Source organism: Tachyglossus aculeatus, chromosome 1, assembly GCF_015852505.1.
Source record: "Tachyglossus aculeatus isolate mTacAcu1 chromosome 1, mTacAcu1.pri, whole genome shotgun sequence".
NCBI lineage: Eukaryota > Metazoa > Chordata > Mammalia > Monotremata > Tachyglossidae > Tachyglossus > Tachyglossus aculeatus.
The window spans coordinates 63,289,081-63,308,326 of record NC_052066.1 but is presented as its reverse complement, the minus strand read 5'-3'; the positions used below and the strand labels follow the sequence as shown (position 1 = coordinate 63,308,326).

General features: G+C 46.9%; 1 protein-coding gene across 1 annotated transcript in view; it reads right to left on the bottom strand.

Moving 5' to 3' along the window:
- Positions 1–3,893: 3,893 nt before the first annotated feature.
- PHC3 (polyhomeotic homolog 3) overlaps positions 3,894–19,246 on the bottom strand; it is a 90,666-nt gene continuing 75,313 nt past the window's right edge. The window contains exon 12 of the mRNA XM_038745010.1: positions 3,894–5,457. Coding sequence (XP_038600938.1) covers positions 5,303–5,457 — 155 coding nt within the window. The 3' untranslated portion in view covers positions 3,894–5,302. The remainder of the gene's footprint in view (positions 5,458–19,246) is intronic.

The following is a 19,246-nucleotide window of genomic DNA, read 5'->3' as shown; positions in this document are numbered from 1 at the left end:
GTGAGCTTTTTTTGTTTTCTCTGGACTGTCAGCTCCTTGTGGATCGGAAATGCGTCTATCAACTCCGTTGCACTGTACTCTCCCAGGTGTTTATTACAGCGCTCTGCACACAGTAAGAGCTAAATAAATACCACCGGTAGGTTGATCAGACAACAGAGTTAAGCATCTCAAACCTGAAAAGGCTAAGATGACTGACTGACCGGCTCACTTTTCCCTGGAGCTTTACTATTTTAAGGGAAAATCAATCCTGGTCATCACAATTCTGTGCCTCTTCAAAGTCACAATTGGAAATTTCAAAATAGTCGATCTGCCGGTGGACAATGACTGTACCGCTAGCCCATTTTCCAGCAAAATTGTTTGATAAGTTGCCAACTTGTACTTCCCAAGCGCTTAGTACAGTGCTCTTGCACACAGTTAAGCGCTCAATAAATACGATTGATTGATTGATTAATAAGTCTAGTCTGGGAGAAAAACCGGGGACTCATTATTGTGGTGTAGAGCTTTAATATGCCCTAGGAATCTGCCAAGGGAAAAAAAAAAATCCAGACCAGTAAAAAGGAGTTATCTATGCAAACCGAAATCAACTTTAGGTAGAGGATTGTACCTTTGTTAAAGCCAATATCTGCATTTCCCTCAACTACCCCAAAGTACGTCAAGCACTTGTTTAAAAAGCACCCAGTAGTAATACTGTTAATGCCCTTAATTCAATCTGCTTTTCTCCACAAAATTACAAGTTGATAACTTGTAGGTAATTGAGAAACTGTCAATACTTTACTTCCCTCACTTCACTGCTGCAGATACCCACTGAAACAAAATCACGGTGTAGAAACTGACGTGTCTATTAATGTGGTTCTTTTATTGCCTCAATTGATTTATGAAAGTGATTCTACTTCAGAATTCACCGGATTTTTTAAGGTTCTGATGGAACAGTCTACAAACAGCCTAAATGCCGTATAGTTCCCATGGTTTCTGCTTTTTTTTAAATTTCTCCCAAGAAATTTAGAATTAGTCTCTGAATTTAAAACCTAATGCTTTTCTGCTGCAATAGCTGTTATTTTCCACAATAATGACACCATTAACGCTTGGCACAGAGATAAACGTGTCCACCGGCGATATGAGCACTCGGGTGAAGGAGGCTTCATACCCGCAACCGTGTTTTAAAACAAATAAGGTAAGGTAGCACCCGACCGCCAGAAATGTGATCTGCCTTAACTAGGACCGACTCGATTTGGAAATATTAAGATTTGTTTTGGGATACTCTTCCTCAGTGTAACTAAAAATGGGTGCCACTGATGGGATTTTTAGGATCTTACAAGGCAAGGGACAGTGTCAAATTCCACTTTAAGATCTGTATTGTTGAAGATCCAAGCGCTCAATAAATACGATTGATTGATTGATCAATCCCTGGGAATAATTTGACATAAAGTTGGGAGTTCAACCCTGATTTTTTTGTCGTTGTTGTTGTTGATGGGGGGAGGAAGAGAAGGAGGGGGTAGGGAAAACCACTCTAGACCCTTTACTTTGTGAAATGGTGATTTGCGGGGCTGAGCCTGCAGGAATGAAAATGGCATCTCCAAATTCTCTCAGAATGGACTGATGTCTCACACAACGTAAGATCTGAAACCCTGAGCAGTGAGAGGAGGAGAGTAAACACCAAGAGCTACTAGGCAACAAATGGCAGTACGTTAGCAGGGAAGAAACCCCTTCAAAATTTAACTCATTTACGGAGAAAAAGCCACTGCCGAAAGCAAATAAACCAACTCGAAAATTCAGCTCTCTTGGCTGCATCCCACTCAGAGATACTGTTCCGAGCATGGAAGCTCGTTGTGTGTCTACCGGCTCTGTTGTACTGTACTTTTCCAAGTGTGTAGTACAGTTCCCTCATCTGTAAAATGGGGATGAAGACTGTGAGCCCCACGTGGGACAACCTGATCACCCTGTATCTACCCCAGTGCTTAGAACAGTGCTCGGCACATAGTAGCGCTTAACAAATACCAACCTTATTATTATTATTATTACAGTGCTCTGCCCAAAGTGCTCCCACTGTTGGGTAGGGACGGTCTCTATATGTTGCCAACTTGTACTTCCCAAGCGCTGAGTACAGTGCTCTGCACACAGTAAGCGCTCAATAAATACGATTGATTGATTGATTAAATACGGTTAATTGAAAATACCACTGATTGAAGTCACAGCTAAAATGTCCCTAGTAACTTTGGCTGCTAATCACCAATCCCCAGAAAAGTCCAAGCATTAGAGACACCCTCACAGTCACCGTTAAATGCTTTAACTGCGGAGTAGTTAGAGCTCAAACTTTAAGCGCTATCTGTCGTGAAAACGTTTTACCTACAGCATTAGCCTTCCCGCGGGAGATGTGAAATCCGCGACTCAAACGCTGGGAGACAAGGCGGCTTGAAACAGTTACTAATACTAGGAAAAGTAATCCTAGCTGGGCAGGACAGCTGCCATGGTCATACTTAATCACCCCCTCTCTGGGAAAGTCCAGTCAAATGTTTTTTGCGGCCCGTCTCCCCCAGCGCATTCACCCAAGAGCGTTTTGGAGAAATTTTCCTTCGCAACTATCATTTCTGCCGTGTTTCGACGTGAAGCGAGCCCCGTGTCAAACTCCAACCTGATGTTAAGAGGTCAGAAGCATGGCTTAGTGGACAGAGCCCGAGCGTGGGAGCCGGAAAGACGTGGGTTCAAGTCCTGGCTCTGCCACCGGTCTGCTGTGTGATCGGGGGCCAGTCCCTTCACTTCTCTGGGCTTCCGTTCCCTCATCTGTAATATGGGGATTAAGACCGTGAGGCCCAGATGGGACCGGGACCGCGTCCGAACGGATTAACTTGTTTCTATCCCAGGGCTTAGAACAGGGCTTGGCACGTAGTAAGCGCTTAACAAGTACCATAACTATTATTATTAATAATTATTATCAGGATGCCTGGCAAGCAACGCTGCCGTGGAGGGTGGGAGGCGTGCCAAACCACCAGTACCCCACCCACCCCCACGTAAGAGCTGGCGGGCGAACAGACTCACGCGAGGCAGCCATTTCACTGCAAAAATACGTCCTCATGAGCTAGCCTAGTGTTTTCCCCACCGCGGTGCTGAATTGCGTCAAAAATAAAAATGCCGAGCCCATTACCTAAGCTGAAAGCGAACGCCGGTGGACGATGAATGGTTTTCCAGTCGGTCTGCCTGCAGCGGGGCTGTCCTGAGCGGGGAGGAGAGGAGACGCTATGGTTTTCTGCATTTCTTTTCTCCCCGCTTCAGCTGAAAATTCTTCCTGGGGGTTTCCCACCTGCAACCGCTCTCCTGTCGGGAGAAACTTGAAACTGAGAAAAACAAGGAAGAGCTAGCCTCAACTCCGAGTCCCCCAGTTCCCGGCCCTTTGGGGAGGGCAGGGTACACGGACTCAGAAGGATTACCAGGCAGATAATCGACGGAGAAGTCTTTCCCCGGAAACTTTCCTCTCAGTAATGAAAAACTGAGCAAAAAAGCAAATCCACGTGTAATAGCGACAACCACCTCAGGCTGAACCGTTGGGATGCATTTGCCGATCCTACGCTACCGGTCGGCATCTTCTGACACTACCATGGAATTAAAACAGAAAAAAAACCCCAGAAGAAATCAGACAGACAAGAGGCATCTAAAAGATTAAAAACGTTATCCACAGTAATTTCGTATAAAAATAATTAGCCGTCTCTAGTGTACACAAAGCCAAAAGATAAACATCTGTGCTCTCTTCAGTCTTCTCTTAGCTCAAAGCAATCTTTTCTGAAGAGAGCGGTGTAACCAACTGCAACCTGTGGACTCACAGTTTCCGCTTAACAACCTCTGTCACCCGCTTGCGTGTGTTAGACTCCAAATGAAAGAAACATCCACGTGAATCCCACTGAGTGAACATGCGGGCGGGAGAGGCGGAAAATGGACAAAAGAAACCTCTGGCCGAGCGTCGCGTGAATCTCCTTCGGCCCTTCTCCGTCCTCTGGGGCCGTCGCTGTGATCTTAGACAGGTTTTCCACGGTTTCCGATCCCTAGTTTTTACCAGGGTCTCTCAGACTTTACGCTGCCGATGCACACCATGGGATAAAAAGCGGGCCTCAACGCGATACCGCCCGGGAGACGCTCTTGCGGGCTGGTGCGAGTTTTGTTGAAGGAGAAAGCAGTGCCCGTTCCTTGGCTTTTAATGGCCAGACGAGTTGGGACGCCGATCCAGAGAACAACAACGCTGGCTTGACCGAACTGTTTCCTTTCTGGCGGTGGGTGGTCACCGTCCGCCGGGGACATTGGCGTCACGTCCTCCGCGGTGTGCGGCGGCGGGCCAATACTGACGGTAACGCCTCCGTGGGGTAGGACTCTGGGTGGGATTCCATTTGCGCGTCACTCTTCCATTTTGTAGAGCAGAATAATATGAGGTGGGCAACCCATTTTCTACCGCTGAGAAAATTAGAGGGGGAAAAAAAAAACCAAACCAACCAGAAACCGACTGCAGAGCATTAACGCTGAATTTCAGTAGCGCTCTTCTTCGGAGACACTCAAAGCATTTCCCGCCTCTTGGCTTGTAATTCCGCAAATATTCCTAGCAGGTGAGATGGGCCAGGTATTCTGATTCTCCCCGCCCGCCCCCTTTTTTTTTTTTAAACAAATGTAGAAATCGGGACCAAGTGCCTTTTTCCAAGCAAGCAGCGGGACAAGCGCCGAACATATCCAGACATTCTGGCCAATTATCCTTTTCACTGCAGTTTGTCAAGTAGCTGCTTTCTACTGCTTCCTCTGCAGAAGTTCACCCCTCCGACTACCCCCCAAAATGAGAGAGAAAACAACCTAGATGCATAACAGCATTTTCTCCTTCTTCAACGTCCCACAGACCCTATGGCTCTTCACTCCTGCTATTCCCCAATCTAAAAATTCTCTACCATGGGAAATCTCTGAACATTCATTATTCGGGAAAGGTGGTAACAGTGGTGGAGGCATCGGGAGAAGAGAAATGTAAGTAATGAGATGATCTTAAAAAGGACCCAATCTATCACAACCCATTTGACTTCCATTTCTTTTCCCTTAACTCTGTTCCACCTCATCACTCGGTGTAACAATTCCTTCGAGGCCACTTCCATTTTATGAACCTGAAAAGTGAACGCTGGCTAATTACGGACGAGCTAGAAGGCTGATTTTTCTCTGGACTGGATGCGGAAGAGATGGAGACTCCATCTGCTCAGTACACGCTGCTGTACCAGTAACGCGTTTAAGAGTTATTTATTTACAAACTGGGGAAAGGATCGCTCCGGTCTAAAGCCTCCCATTCCTGTTACGATTCTTTGAGTGAGTTGATCCGCGCGCAGATTTTCAGAGCGGGTCCCAGCTTGATGTTCATGGCGCTCATAAGGTGGTCTTCCTTTAATAAGAGCAGCGCTTGTCCGTCGATTTCCTGTGCTCGGAACTCATCCGCAATGTCTTGACAACCTGCGACGGGAGAGCACACAGCAGGTAAAGAAAAGGTAAACAGATTCGATTCTTCCGGGTCTCGTTCCACCTTCAAGGATTTGCTCAAATCATCATCAATCGTATTTATTGAGCGCTTACTGTGTGCAGAGCACTGTACTAAGCGCTTGGGAAGTCCAAGCTGGCAACATATAGAGACAGTCCCTACCCAACAGCGGGCTCACGGCCTAAAATCTCACTGCCCGCATTTGAAACCGACGGCTAAAAATGCGATGAGGTAGATTTAACCGTCCTCCAACATTCAGTTCAGAAAAAGGACGCCAATGCGCAGAAAAAGTAAATGAAAGCCTCTGGATTTCTGCGAGCGGCGCTTCACAGCTCGTACGCTGGGGCGGAGGAAGCGTACCAAGAAGGCGATCCACTGTTGTTTTTTATTAGTACCTATTTATTCTATTTATTTTGTTTTGTTAATATGTTTTGTTATGTTGTCTGTCTCCCCCTTCTAGACTGTGAGCCCACTGTTGGGTAGGGACCGTCTCTATATGTTGCCGACTTGGACTTCCCAAGCGCTTAGTACAGTGCTCCGCACACAGTAAGCGCTCAATAAGTATGACTGAATGACTGAATGAATGTTGTGGGTCGGTGCTACGAGATCGGCTGAAATTTCTGTTCTCCTAAGAAGGTGGCTCCTTGGAGTCGTGTGCCAACTGACGAGCTGTGAGAGCCGGAGGCAAGTAGCGGACCCAACGGGGATGACCTAACGTTTCCCTGACAATCAATCAATCAATCGTATTTATTGAGCGCTTACTATGTGCAGAGCACTGTACTAAGCGCTTGGGAAGCACAAGTTGGCAACATATAGAGACAGTCCCTACCCAACAGTGGGCTCACAGTCTAAAAGGGGGTAATAATGTTGGCATTTGTTAAGCGCTTACTATTGCAAAGCACTGTTCTAGGCACTTGGGGGGATACAAAGTGATCAGGTTGTCCCACGTGGGGCTCACGGTCTTAATCCCCATTTTACAGATGAGGTAACTGAGGCTCAGAGAAGTTAAGTGATTTGCCCAAGGTCACACAGCAGACATGTGGTGGAGCCGGGATTTGAACCTATGACCTCTGACTCCAAAGCCCGGGCTCTTTCCACTGAGCCACGCTGCTAGAAAGAGAGAACTATTCCCGCCTCTCCGATGGGCCCTGCAAAGGGCCAGTAAAAGGTTTAGAAGAAATATTAGCTTGAGGGAAGGAAACATTTCACTCGGGATGGAGGAAAAAACAAAAAATGACCCCCATGATATTTTCAAGAAACTTCCTCCAACGGAAAGAGCCCGGGCTTTGGAGTCAGAGGTCATGGGTTCCAATCCCGGCTGTGTGACTTTGGGCAGGTCACTTCACTTCTCTGGGCCTCAGTTCCCTCATCTGTCAAATGGGGATGAAGACTGTGAGCCCCCCGTGGGACAACCTGATCACCTTGTAACCTCCCCAGTGCTTAGAACGGTGCTTTGCACATAGTAGCGTGGCTCAGTGGAAAGAGCCCAGGCTTTGGAGTCGGAGGCCGTGGGTTCAAATCCCGGCTCCTCCACTTGTCAGCTGTGTGACTTTGGGCAAGTCACTTCCCTTCTCTGGGCCTCAGTTCCCTCAGTTGTAAAATGGGGATGAAGACTGTGAGCCCCTCGTGGGACAACCTGATTATCTTGTATCTACCCCAGCGCTTAGAACAGTGCTTTGCGCATAGTAAGCGCTTAACAAATACCAACATTATTATTATTAGTAGTAGTAGTAGTAGTAAGCGCTTAATAAATGCCATTATTATTATTAGTTATTACCTTTTGCCTAGACAAATTTTTTTAATCCCACATTTTTTTCTTAGGTTGAATCCGTTTAAAAAGAGCGGTAACCATCGCCACTCTCACCAATCCTGAAATCCCTCTATCCAACCACCACAACGTCCTCGCCTGCCTTTTCCGACTGCGCACACCCAATCCCCGCAATCTCTCCCGTTCTGCCAGAGAGCCCTCTGATCATTTGGCCCCTTCCAATTTTCTAAAGTCACAATGCCCTATTTGGTCTCAATACCCCCAAATACCTTCTCTTGATTCACAAATCAATGCCTTCATCTGGCGCTTAGAACAGTGCTTTGCACATAGTAAGTGCTTTATAAAAGCCATCATCATTATTATTATTATTATAAACATCACCTTCTTCACCAAACTCGATTTCCTTGTTCCCCATCCCTCTGCCGATCTCATACTGCTAAGCCGCAGCATTAGATCACCTCTATAGTGCGTTTCCTCTGCTCCTGGGCACGAGCCGTGGAGCGCTGCTCACAGAAACCCATTCATTCATTCCATCGTATTTATCGAGCGCTTACTGTGTGCGGAGCACTGTACTGAGCGCTTGGGAAGTATAATTCAGCAACAGAGAGAGGCAATCCCTGCCCACAGCGGGCTCACCGGCTATCCGGACACCCGGCTGACCCCAACCATCTCAAATTCATCCCACCTCCTTTAATTCTTCCCTCTCTGCCCAGTAAAAATATTGCTTCATCCTTACTGATTCCCCTATACCCACTGCCTGTGCCACCTGTTTCAGCTGTTTAACTCCTTCCTCCTTTATAAATGCCATCATTACTATTATTATTATTATAAACATCACTATACCCACTGCCTGTGCCACCTGTTTCAGCTGTTTAATTCCTTCCTCCTTTATAAATGCCATCATTACTATTATTATTATTATAAACATCACTATACCCACTGCCTGTGCCACCTGTTTCAGCTGTTTAACTCCTTCCTCCTTTATAAATGCCATCATTACTATTATTATTATTATAAACATCACTATACCCACTGCCTGTGCCACCTGTTTCAGATGTTTAACTCCATCCTCAAACCCCCGTCCCTCTGCCCCATCATCTCTTGCTCCAATCAATCAATCGTATTTATTGAGCGCTTACTGTGTGCAGAGCACTGTCCTAAGCGCTTGGGAAGTCCAAGTTGGCAACATATAGAGACGGTCCCTACCCAACAGTGGGCTCACAGTCTAAAAGGGGGGCCAGTGACCTGGCCACATAATTGATAAAATTGAAACCATTAGGTGCGAAGCCCTTGAAAATCACTCATCATCATCAACGATCGTATTTATTGAGCGCTTACCGTGTGCAGAGCACTGTACTAAGCGCTTGGGAAGTACAAGTTGGCAACATATAGAGACAGTCCCTACCCAACAGTGGGCTCACAGTCTAAAAGACTCCTTCTCCTGTGCAGTCCCTCCCTCCTCCCGCACCCCTTCTGACTCTCCCATCTTTCCCAGCAGTATCTCAAGAGATCTCACGCCTCCTCTCAAAGTTACCCCCTCCACCCGCGCTTCCCACCCCATTTCTCCGCCCCTTAACTAAACACTTGCCCCCACCCTTCTTCCCTCCTTGACCACCTTCTCCCACTGTTCACTTTCCAGTGGTTTCTTCTCCACCGCTTTCCAACATGTCCACGTATCCCCATCCTACCCCTCGGGGCCACACCTGGAGAGTTTTCAGGACTCTGCCAGGCTCGACTAAGGGAGGGAGAGTCAAGCAGAGGCCTGTCCATTCCATTCCTAGCTTGGCCAGTGGCAGGCAATCTGCTACAAGTCAAAACTCCCGTGTTGAGCAGCGGCGGCGTGGGAGAGAGTCGACGGCGGAGACTCAATTTGACTACGCTGAAGGAGGCAATGGTCAACCCCTTCCAGATTCTGACCGAGAAAACTCTCCGGATCCCCTACCAGAACGACTGCAGATGGAGGCGGGGCGTATTGGGAGAGATGTGTCCGTGACATCGCTATGGGTCGGATGTGACTCGACAACATAAGACAAGATCCCCATCCTACAGTAACTTTTCCTTGACCACAGAGCTTCAGTTATCGCTCCATCTCCCTCCTACCTTTCCTTTCCGTGCTCCTCAAGCGAGTTGTTGGCACCCAATCAATCAATCAATCGTATTTATTGAGTGCTTACTATGTGCAGAGCACGGTATTAAGCGCTTGGGAAGTACAAATTGGCAACACATAGGTGACAGTCCCTACCCAACAGTGGGCTCACAGTCTAAAAGGGGGAGACAGAGAACAGAACCAAACATACCAACAAAATAAAATAAATAGGATAGAAATGTACAAGTAAAATAAATAAATAAATAAATAAATAAATAAATAAATAAATAAATAAATAGAGTAATAAATATGTACAAACATATATACATATATACAGGTGCTGTGGGGAAGGGAAGGAGGGAAGATGGGGGGGGGATGGAGAGGGGGACGAGGGGGAGAGGAAGGAAGGGGCTCAGTCTGGGAAGGCCTCCTGGAGGAGGTGAGCTCTCAGCAGGGCCTTGAAGGGAGGAAGAGAGCTAGCTTGGCGGATGGGCAGAAGGAGGGCATTCCAGGCCCGGGGGATGACGTGGGCCGGGGGTCGACGGCGGGACAGGTGAGAACGAGGTACGGGGAGGAGATTAGCGGCGGAGGAGCGGAGGGTGCGGGCTGGGCTGGAGAAGGAGAGAAGGGAGGGGAGGTAGGAGCGGGCGAGGGGATGGACAGCCTTGAAGCCCAGGGTGAGGAGTTTCTGCCTGATGCGCAGATTGATCGGTAGCCATTGGAGGTTTTTGAGGAGGGGAGTAATATGCCCAGAGCGTCTCTGGACAAAGATAATCCGGGCAGCAGCATGAAGTCTGGATTGAAGTGGAGAGAGACATGAGGATGGGAGATCAGAGAGAAGGCTGGTGCAGTAGTCCAGACGGGATAGGATGAGAGCTTGAATGAGCAGGGTAGCGGTTTGGATGGAGAGGAAAGGGCGGATCTTGGCGATGTTGCGGAGCTGAGACCGGCAGGTTTTGGTGACGGCTTGGATGTGAGGGGTGAACGAGAGAGCGGAGTCGAGGATGACACCAAGGTTCCGGGCTTGTGAGACGGGAAGGATGGTAGTGCCCTCAACAGAGATGGGAAAGTCAGGGAGAGGGCAGGGTTTGGGAGGGAAGACAAGGAGTTCACCCACTATCTCATTCATTCATTCAGTCGCATTTACTGAGCGCTTACTGTGTGCAGAGCACTGCACTAAGCTCTTGGGAAGTACAGGTTGGCAACAGATAGAGACGGTCCCTACCCAACAACGGGCTCACAGTCTAGAAGGGGGAGAAAGACAACGAAACAAAACATGCAGACGGGTGTCAAAGTCGTCCGAACAAATCTCCCCTTCCTCTCTTCGACCCCCTTCAATCTGGCTTCTGATCCCATCAATCCATGGAAACCGTCCTCTCTAAGGTCACCAATGACCTTCTTTTTGCCAAATGCAATGGCCTCTACTCCATTTTATCCTCCTTGACCTCTCAGCTGCCTTTAACAACGTGGACCACTTTTTTTTTATAGCATTTATTAAGCGCTTAATATGTGCAAAGCACTGTTCTAAGTGCTGGGGAGGTTACAAGTTGATCAAGTTGTCCCACCTGGGGCTCACAGTCTTAATCCCCATTTTCCAGATGAGGTCACTGAGGCCCAGAGAAGTGAAGTGACTTGCCCAAAGTCACACAGCTGACAATTAGCAGAGATTTGAACCCATGACCTCTGACTCCAAAGCCTGTGCTCTTTCCACTGAGCCACGCTGCTTCTCCCAGAAACCCTGGCTATGCTTGGCGTCCCGGACCCTGCCTTCTCACGATTTTCCTGCCATATCTCTGGTCGCTCTTCCTCAGTCTCTCACCCCTAACCCTACGAGTCCCTCAAGGCTCAGTTCTGAATATCCTTCTATTCTCCATTTACAGCTAATCCCTAAAAGAATTCGTTTGCTCTCTCACCGTCAACTCTACACAGATGAGTCCCAGACCTACAATCAATCATATTCACTGGGTGTTTACTGTGTGCAGAGCACCATCGTTAACAAATGCCATCATTATTATTATTATTATATGCTGGTCGAATGAGAAGAGTCAAGGATAAGGCCAAGGTTGCGGGCACATTAGAGGATAACAGAAGGTAAAGTCGGGAGAGGTTGGGGAGTAGCAGGAGAAGCAGCGTGGCTCAATGGAAAGAGCCCGGGCTTGGGAGTCAGAGGTCATGGGTTCAAATCCCAGCTCCGCCACTTGTCAGCTGTGTGACTGAGGGCAAGTCACTTTATAATAATAATAATAATAATAATGACATTTATTAAGCGCTTACTATGTGCAAAGCACTGTTCTAAGCGCTGGGGGAGGTTACAAGGTGATCAGGTTGTCCCAAGGGGGCTCACAGTCTGAATCCTCATTTTACAGATGAGGGAACTGAGGCCCAGAGAAGTGAAGTGACTTGCCCAAAGTCACACGGCTGACAAGCGGCAGAGCTGGGATTTGAACCCATGACCTCTGACTCCAAAGCCCATGCTCTTTCCATTGAGCTATGCTGCTTCCTAACTTAACTTCTCTGTGCCTCCGTTCTCTCATCTGTAAAATGGGGATGAAGACTGTGAGCCCCCTGTGGGACAACCTGATCACCTTGTAACCTCCCCAGTGCTTAGAACAGTGCTTTGCACATAGTAAGCGCTTAATAAATGCCATTATTATCATTATTATTATTATTATTATTATACTAAGCACTTGGGAGAGGACAACATAACAATATGACGGACACTTTCCCTGCCCACAGAGAGCCCTGATCTCTCTCCTTCAAACAATTAATCGATCGTATTTATTATGCACTTAGTGTGTGCAGAGCACTGAACTAAGCACTTGGGAGATAACAGTATAATAGAGTCGGTTTCCTGCCCACAGGAAGTCTGCTTTCAGGACTCTCTACTGGATGTCCCGCTGACACCTCAAACAATCAATCAATCAATCAATTGTATTTATTGAGCGCTTACTGTGTGCAGAGCACTGTACTAAGCGCTTGGGAAGTACAAGTTGGCATCACATAGAGACAGTCCCTACCCAAAAGCGGGCTCACAGTCTAAAAGGGGGAGACAGACAACAAAACAAAACATACTAACAAAATAAAATAAATCCAAACCAGAACTTCTCACCTTCCCCACTCCCCCACCTCCCCAGACTTTACCTTCTATTATCCTCTGTCTAATGTGCCTGCAACCTTGGCCTTATCCTTTACTCTTCTCATTCGACCAGCATATAATAATAATAATAATGATGGTATTTGTTAAGCGCTTACTATGTGCCAAGCACTGCTCTAAGCGCTGGGGGAGATGCAAGGTAATCAGGTTGTCCCGCGTGGGGCTCACAGTCTCCATCCCCATTTTCCATTCATTCATTCATTCAATCGTATTTATTGAGCGCTTACTGTGTGCAGAGCACTGGACTAAGCGCTTGGGAAGTACAAGTTGGCAACATAACATAGCTCTAGACTGTAAAATCATTACGGACAGGGAACGTATTCGCTAATTCCGCCGTACTCTCCCAAGTGCTTAGTACAGCGCTCTGCACACAGTAAGCGCTCAACAAATACCATCAAAACTGATTGACTGATGGAAACTGCTGCATGGGAATTCTCCCAAAGAGAATTTACTTCTGCGAAAAAGAGTTTAGCCAGAATGGCAACACTAAAGACTTCATGGAAATTATCACGACGCATCTGAAGCTCACAATTGCTCCTCACCTAAATTTTAAAGTTTCCATTGAAGCATCATTTGAGGAGTCAGGGTGGAACAATGAGTCCATGGCGGCAGAGAGAACAATGACCCCACCCATTTAATCATGAGTATTATCAGGACGGGATCGAAAGCCCCAAGGCCAGGGTTCAAGATGCCACAGAAAGGAACATCTACTAATTACCATGTTTTATTATGATGGCATTTATTAAGCGCTTACTATGTGCAAGGCACTGTTCTAAGCACTGGATGTTTACACCCGAGAATTGTCTGTTGGGATCAGATTGGTCATCCCATTCCATTTAAACAGTTCAGGTCATTACATTAATGAAACATGGCAGCAAAAAAAGAAAGGCTGTATAGGGTGTCATCAATCAATCAATCAATTTACAGACGAGGTAACTGAGGCCCAGAGAAGTTAAGTGGCTTGCCCAAGGTCACGCAGCAGATAAGTGGCGGAGGCGGGGTTAGAACCCATGACCTCTGGCTCCCAAGCCGGTGCTGCTGTCACTAAGAAGCAGTGTGGCTCAGTGGAAAAGAGCCCGGGCTTTGGAGTCAGAGGTCATGGGTTCAAATGCCGGCTCGGCCACTTGTCAGCTGTGTGACTTTGGGCAAGTCACTTCACTTCTCTGGGCCTCAGTGACCTCATCTGTAAAATGGGGATGAAGACTGTGAGCCGCCGGTGGGACAACCTGATCACCTTGTAACCTCCCCAGCGCTTAGAACAGTGCTTGGCACATAGTAAGCGCTTAATAAATGCCATTATGATTACTAAGCCACGCCGGGGATATATCCAATCTGACACCAAATCTACCTTCACAACAACTCGAGAATCCTGCTACCACGCTGATCCGAGCTCTTCTAGCCGACCTTGACCACTGCCTCAGCCTCCTTGCTGACCTCCCAGCCTCCTGTCTCTCCCCACTCCAGTCCACCCTTCACTCTGCTGCCCGGATCATTTTCCAAAACAAACGTTCAGTCCGTATCTTTCCACTCCTCCAGAACCTTCAATGATTGCCCATCCACCTCTGCATCAAACAGAGACTCCTTCCCACCGGAGCCCGTTGTTGGGTAGGGAACGTCTCTATATGTTCCCAAGTGCACAGTACAGTGCTCTGCACACAGTAAGCGCTCAATAAATACGATTGATTGATTGATTTAAGGCACTCAATCAGCTCGCCCTCTTGTACCTGACTTCCCTGATTTCCCAGGACAATCCAGCCCACACTCTTTGCTCCTCTGACACCACTCTACTCCCCATACCATCATCTTGCTTGCCTTGCTGCTGACGTCTTGCCCGTTTCTTCCCTCTGGCCTGGAAGGGAAGACTGTGAGCCCACTGTTGGGTAGGGACTGTCTCTATATGTTGCCAATTTGTACTTCCCAAGCGCTTAGTACAGTGCTCTGCACATAGTAAGCGCTCAATAAATACGATTGATGATGAAATCCCTCCCCTCTCATAACTCACAGGCCGCCACACTCCGCTCTTTCAAAGCCTACTAAAATCACTCCTCCTCTTAGAGGCCTTCCCTGACTAAGCTCTCATTCCTAGACCCAGAGTAAGCCCCACTTTTCCTCATTTTCCCTCATTTTTCCTCAGAGAAGCAGTGGGGCTCAGTGGAAAGAGCCCGGGCTTTGGAGTCAGAGGTCGTGGGTTCAAATCCCGGCTCCGCCAACTGTCAGCTGTGTGACTTTGGGTAAGTCACTTCACTTCTCCGGGACTCAGTTCCCTCATCTGTAAAATGGGGATTAAGACTGAGCCCCCCCCATGGGACAACCTCATCACCTTGTAAGCGGTGTGACTTTGGGCAAGTCACTTCACTTCTCTGGGCCCCAGTTCCCTCATCTGTAAAATGGGGATGAAGACTGTGAGCCCCCCGTGGGACAACCTGATCACCTTGTAACACCCCAGCGCTTAGAACAGTGCTTTGCACATAGTAAGTGCGTAATAAATGTTATCATTATTATTATTATTATTATTTCCCACTCCCTTCTGCGTCATCCTGACGTGCTCCCTGTGCCCCCAGCCCCACAGCACTTATCGGTCATTTTATTTCTCTGCACTGATGTCTGTCCCCCACCGCCCCCAGTTTGTGAGCTCGTTGGGGGCAGGGAGTGCCCCTGTTTATGGTTCATTCATTCATTCATTCAATCGTATTTACTGAGCGCTTACTGTGTGCACAGCACTGTACTAAGCGCTTGGGAAGTCCAAGTTGGCAACATCTAGAGACGGTCCCTACCCAACAGTGGGCTCACAGTCTAGAAGGGGGAGACAGACAACAAAGCCAAACATATTAACAAAATAAAATAAATAGAATAAATATGTACAAATAAAATAAATAAATAGAGTAATAAATACGTACAAACATATATACATATATACAGGTTGTATCGTACTTTTCCCAAGTGCTTAGTACAGTGCTCTGCACACAATAAAGGCTTAACAAATACGACTGACCAAATGAATTTCTCCCATTGAGCCCGGGCTTTGGAGCCAGAGGTCATGGGTTCGAATCCCGGATCCGCCACATGTCTTCTGTGTGACCTTGGGCAAGTCACTTCACTTCTCGGAGCCTCAGTTCCCCCATCTGTAAAACGGGGATTAAGACTGTGAGCCCCACGTGGGACAACCTGATCACCTTGTATCCCCCCCAGCGCTTAGAAAAGTGCTTTGCACACAGTAAGTGCTTAACAAATGCCATCATTATTATTATTATTATTGCCTAGGTACTTGGATCTGTACCTCTCAAGAACTTGCTTTTCATCCCCCTTCTAGACGGTGAGCCCGCTGTTGGGTAGGGACCGTCTCTCTATGTTGCCAACTTGGACTTCCCAAGCGCTTAGTACAGTGCTCTGCACACAGTAAGCGCTCAATAAATACGACTGAATGGAATGAATCCCAGCCCCATAGCACTTCAATACACCCCCCCACACTCTCCCATTCCCCATCACTAATTTATTTTCATGTCTACCTCCCCATTAAGAGTGAGGGCTCCTTGTGGGCACGGTGCATGCCTATTCACTCACCTGTCATCATCATCAATCGTATTTATTGAGCGCTTACTGTGTGCAGAGCACTGTACTAAGCGCTTGGGAAGTACAAGCTGGCAACATATAGAGACAGTCCCTACCCAACAGTGGGCTCACAGTCTAAAAGGCTGTATTGTTCTTTCCCAAGTGCCTTGGTGGCACTTGAAAAATACCACTGATTGATTGATTACATGGTGCAGTAATAATAATTAATAATGACTCTGGTGCTTCTTAAGCACTTAGTATGTGCCAAGCACTGTTCTATGCGCTGGGCTAGATACAAATCACTCAGGTTGGACACAGTCCCTGTCCCCCTTGGGGCTCACACTTTCAATCCTCATTTTACAGATGAGGGAACTGAGGTCTAGAGAAGTGAAGCGACTTGCCCAGGGTCACACAGCAGACAAGCGGCAGAGCCAGGATTAAAACCCAGATCCTCTGATTCGCAGGCCTGTGCTATATCTCTTAAGCTGTACTATATGTATATTTCTAAGTCTATTTTTTAAATAAATGTTTCCACCCATTTCCCCCTGGTGCTCGCTTTTCTGTTCAGACTTGGAATCTTTGGTGTGCTTGGTTTTACACACGCAAAATCCTAACATTTATAGGCACAGGGAATTTTACAATGCTTTACACATGGATAATATAAGCACGGATGCTTCATGTATCTTGGGATTTTCCCCACCTCCTCCCTCACAAAAGGATGGGGGAAGCTCAGCTGAGAAATTAAACCGGTTGCAGTCTGCACCTTATATCCCTGAGCCTAGACTGTGAGCCCACTGTTGGGTAGGGACCGTCTCTCTATGTTGTCAACTTGTACTTCCTAAGCGCTTAGTACAGTGCTCTGCACACAGTAAGTGCTCAATAAATACGATTGAATGAATGAATGAATGCACATAGTAAGCGCTCAATAAGTAACATGAGTGACAGCACGTTTAAAGATCTGAAACCTGAAACTTTTTTTAAAAATATGGTATTTGTTAAGTGCTTACTATGTGCCAGGCACTATACTGAGCATAGCCTACCGGTGAGAGCACGGGCTTGGGAGTCAGAGGACATGGGTTCTAATCCCATCTCCAACACTCTTGTCTGTTGTGTGACCTTGGGCAAGTCACTTAACTTCTCTGGGCCTCAGTTACCTCATCTGGAAAACGGGGATTAAGACTGCGAGCCTCACGTGGGACAACCCGATTACCTTGCATCTACCAGCGCTTACAACAGTGCTTGGCACGTAGTAAGTGCTTAGCAAATACTATCATTATGATTATTATTACTCAGTGCTGGGGTATATAAAACGCTAATCAGGTTGTACATATTTTTTACTCTATTTATTTATTTATTTATTTTATTTGTACATATCTATTCTATTCATTTTATTTTGTTAGTATGTTTGGTTTTGTTCTCTGTCTCCCCCTTTTAGACTGTGAGCCCACTCTTGGGTAGGGACTGTCTCTATACGTTGCCAATTTGTACTTCCCAAGCGCTTAGTACAGTGCTCTGCACATAGTAAGCGCTCAATAAATACGATTGATGATGATGATGATGACGCAGTCCGGGTCTCACAAGGGGCTCCCAGTCTCAATCCCCATGTCACAGATGAGGGAACTGAGGCACAGAGAAGTGCAGTGACCTACCCAACTTCACAGAGCAGACAAGTGACGGAGCCGGGATCGGAACCCAGATCCTAGTGCTCTATCGACTAGGCCAGAGGGAATGGGGTTTTTAGTATTTTTCTTTAAAGTGCAAGTCGAGTCCCATCACACTCCCCGCAACATCGCAGAAGCCTCCGAGGTCTCCCGGTTATTGTCTGCGACAAATTAAAACCCCTGGCCCAGAGCATTCAGGCCGAATTTCATCAGCCTCTTCCACTTATCTATGTGCCCTTTTTACTCACTATGCATAGTGAGTATATATCAAATATATGTGTGTGGATATCTGCATTGATGTCTGTCCCCCACCGCCCCCGGTCTGTGAGCTCGTTGTGGGCAAGGAGTGCCCCTGTTTATGATTGTATTGTACTTTATTATCAACATTATTATTATTATTATTCTCAGTGACCTCATCTGTAAAATGGGGATCACGAGGAAATGGACTCTGGTTCACCACATCCAGGGGGGCACGTAAGTGGTAGGATTTACTGATATAAGACTCTTTCTGAGCTTCGTACAGTGAGGCAGGTCCTCCCACCACCTGAATCGAGGAAACAAATGAACTAGCATCCCAGGGAAGGCAGTCATAGAAGCTTGGGGTGGCCATTAAAGAGTAAGAGCAAAATTCATTCAAATTCAATCAGTCCTGTGGCTGATGCAACAAAATGAAGCTAAGAGGAAAGTGCACTTGCCCTGAATCTTAAAAAGGAAAAAATTCCCATCGCCCCTGGATCTTCTGTTTCAAAATCATCAATCAATCGTATTTACTGAGCGCTTACTGTGTGCAGAGCACTGTACTAAGCGCTTGGGAAGTACAAGTTGGCAACATAATACAGTCCTTACCAAACAGTGGGCTCACAATCTAAAAGGGGACTAAAATCATCGTTTTCAGGGGCACTCGGAATAGGTGAACTGGGTTCTCTAGAGATGAAAAGGTTTTCCTTTAAAAACAAAAGAAACTCCCACTTTTTAGATTCTGAAAGTTCCTGAATGTTCACTTTCCCAAACCGCAAAAGAAAGAAACCTCTTGTTCTCTTCTTTCCAAAGAGGAGAGAGGGAAGAAAGAAAGAAGGGAACAGACAGAGACCGATGAAGAGTAGAAGGGAGGGAGTGCCTGATTCGATCCCTCTACTGACCTCTTGAGAGAAGAAACTCCCACTTTTTTATATTCTGAAAGTTCCTGAATGTTCACTTTCCCAAACCTCAAAAGAAAGAAACCTCTCGTCCTCTTCTTTCCAAAGAGGAGAGAGGGAAGAAAGAAAGAAGGGAACAGACAGAGACCGATGAAGAGTAAAAGGGAGGGAGTGTCTGATTCGATCCCTCTACTGACCTTTTGAGAGAAGAAACTCCCACTTTTTAGATTCTGAAAGTTCCTGAATGTTCATTTTCCCAAACCGCAAAAGAAAGAAACCTCTCGTCCTCTTCTTTCCAAAGAGGAGAGAGGGAAGAAAGAAAGAAGGGAACAGACAGAGACCGATGAAGAGTAGAAGGGAGGGAGTGTCTGATTCGATCCCTCTACTGACCTCTCGAGAGAAGAAACTCC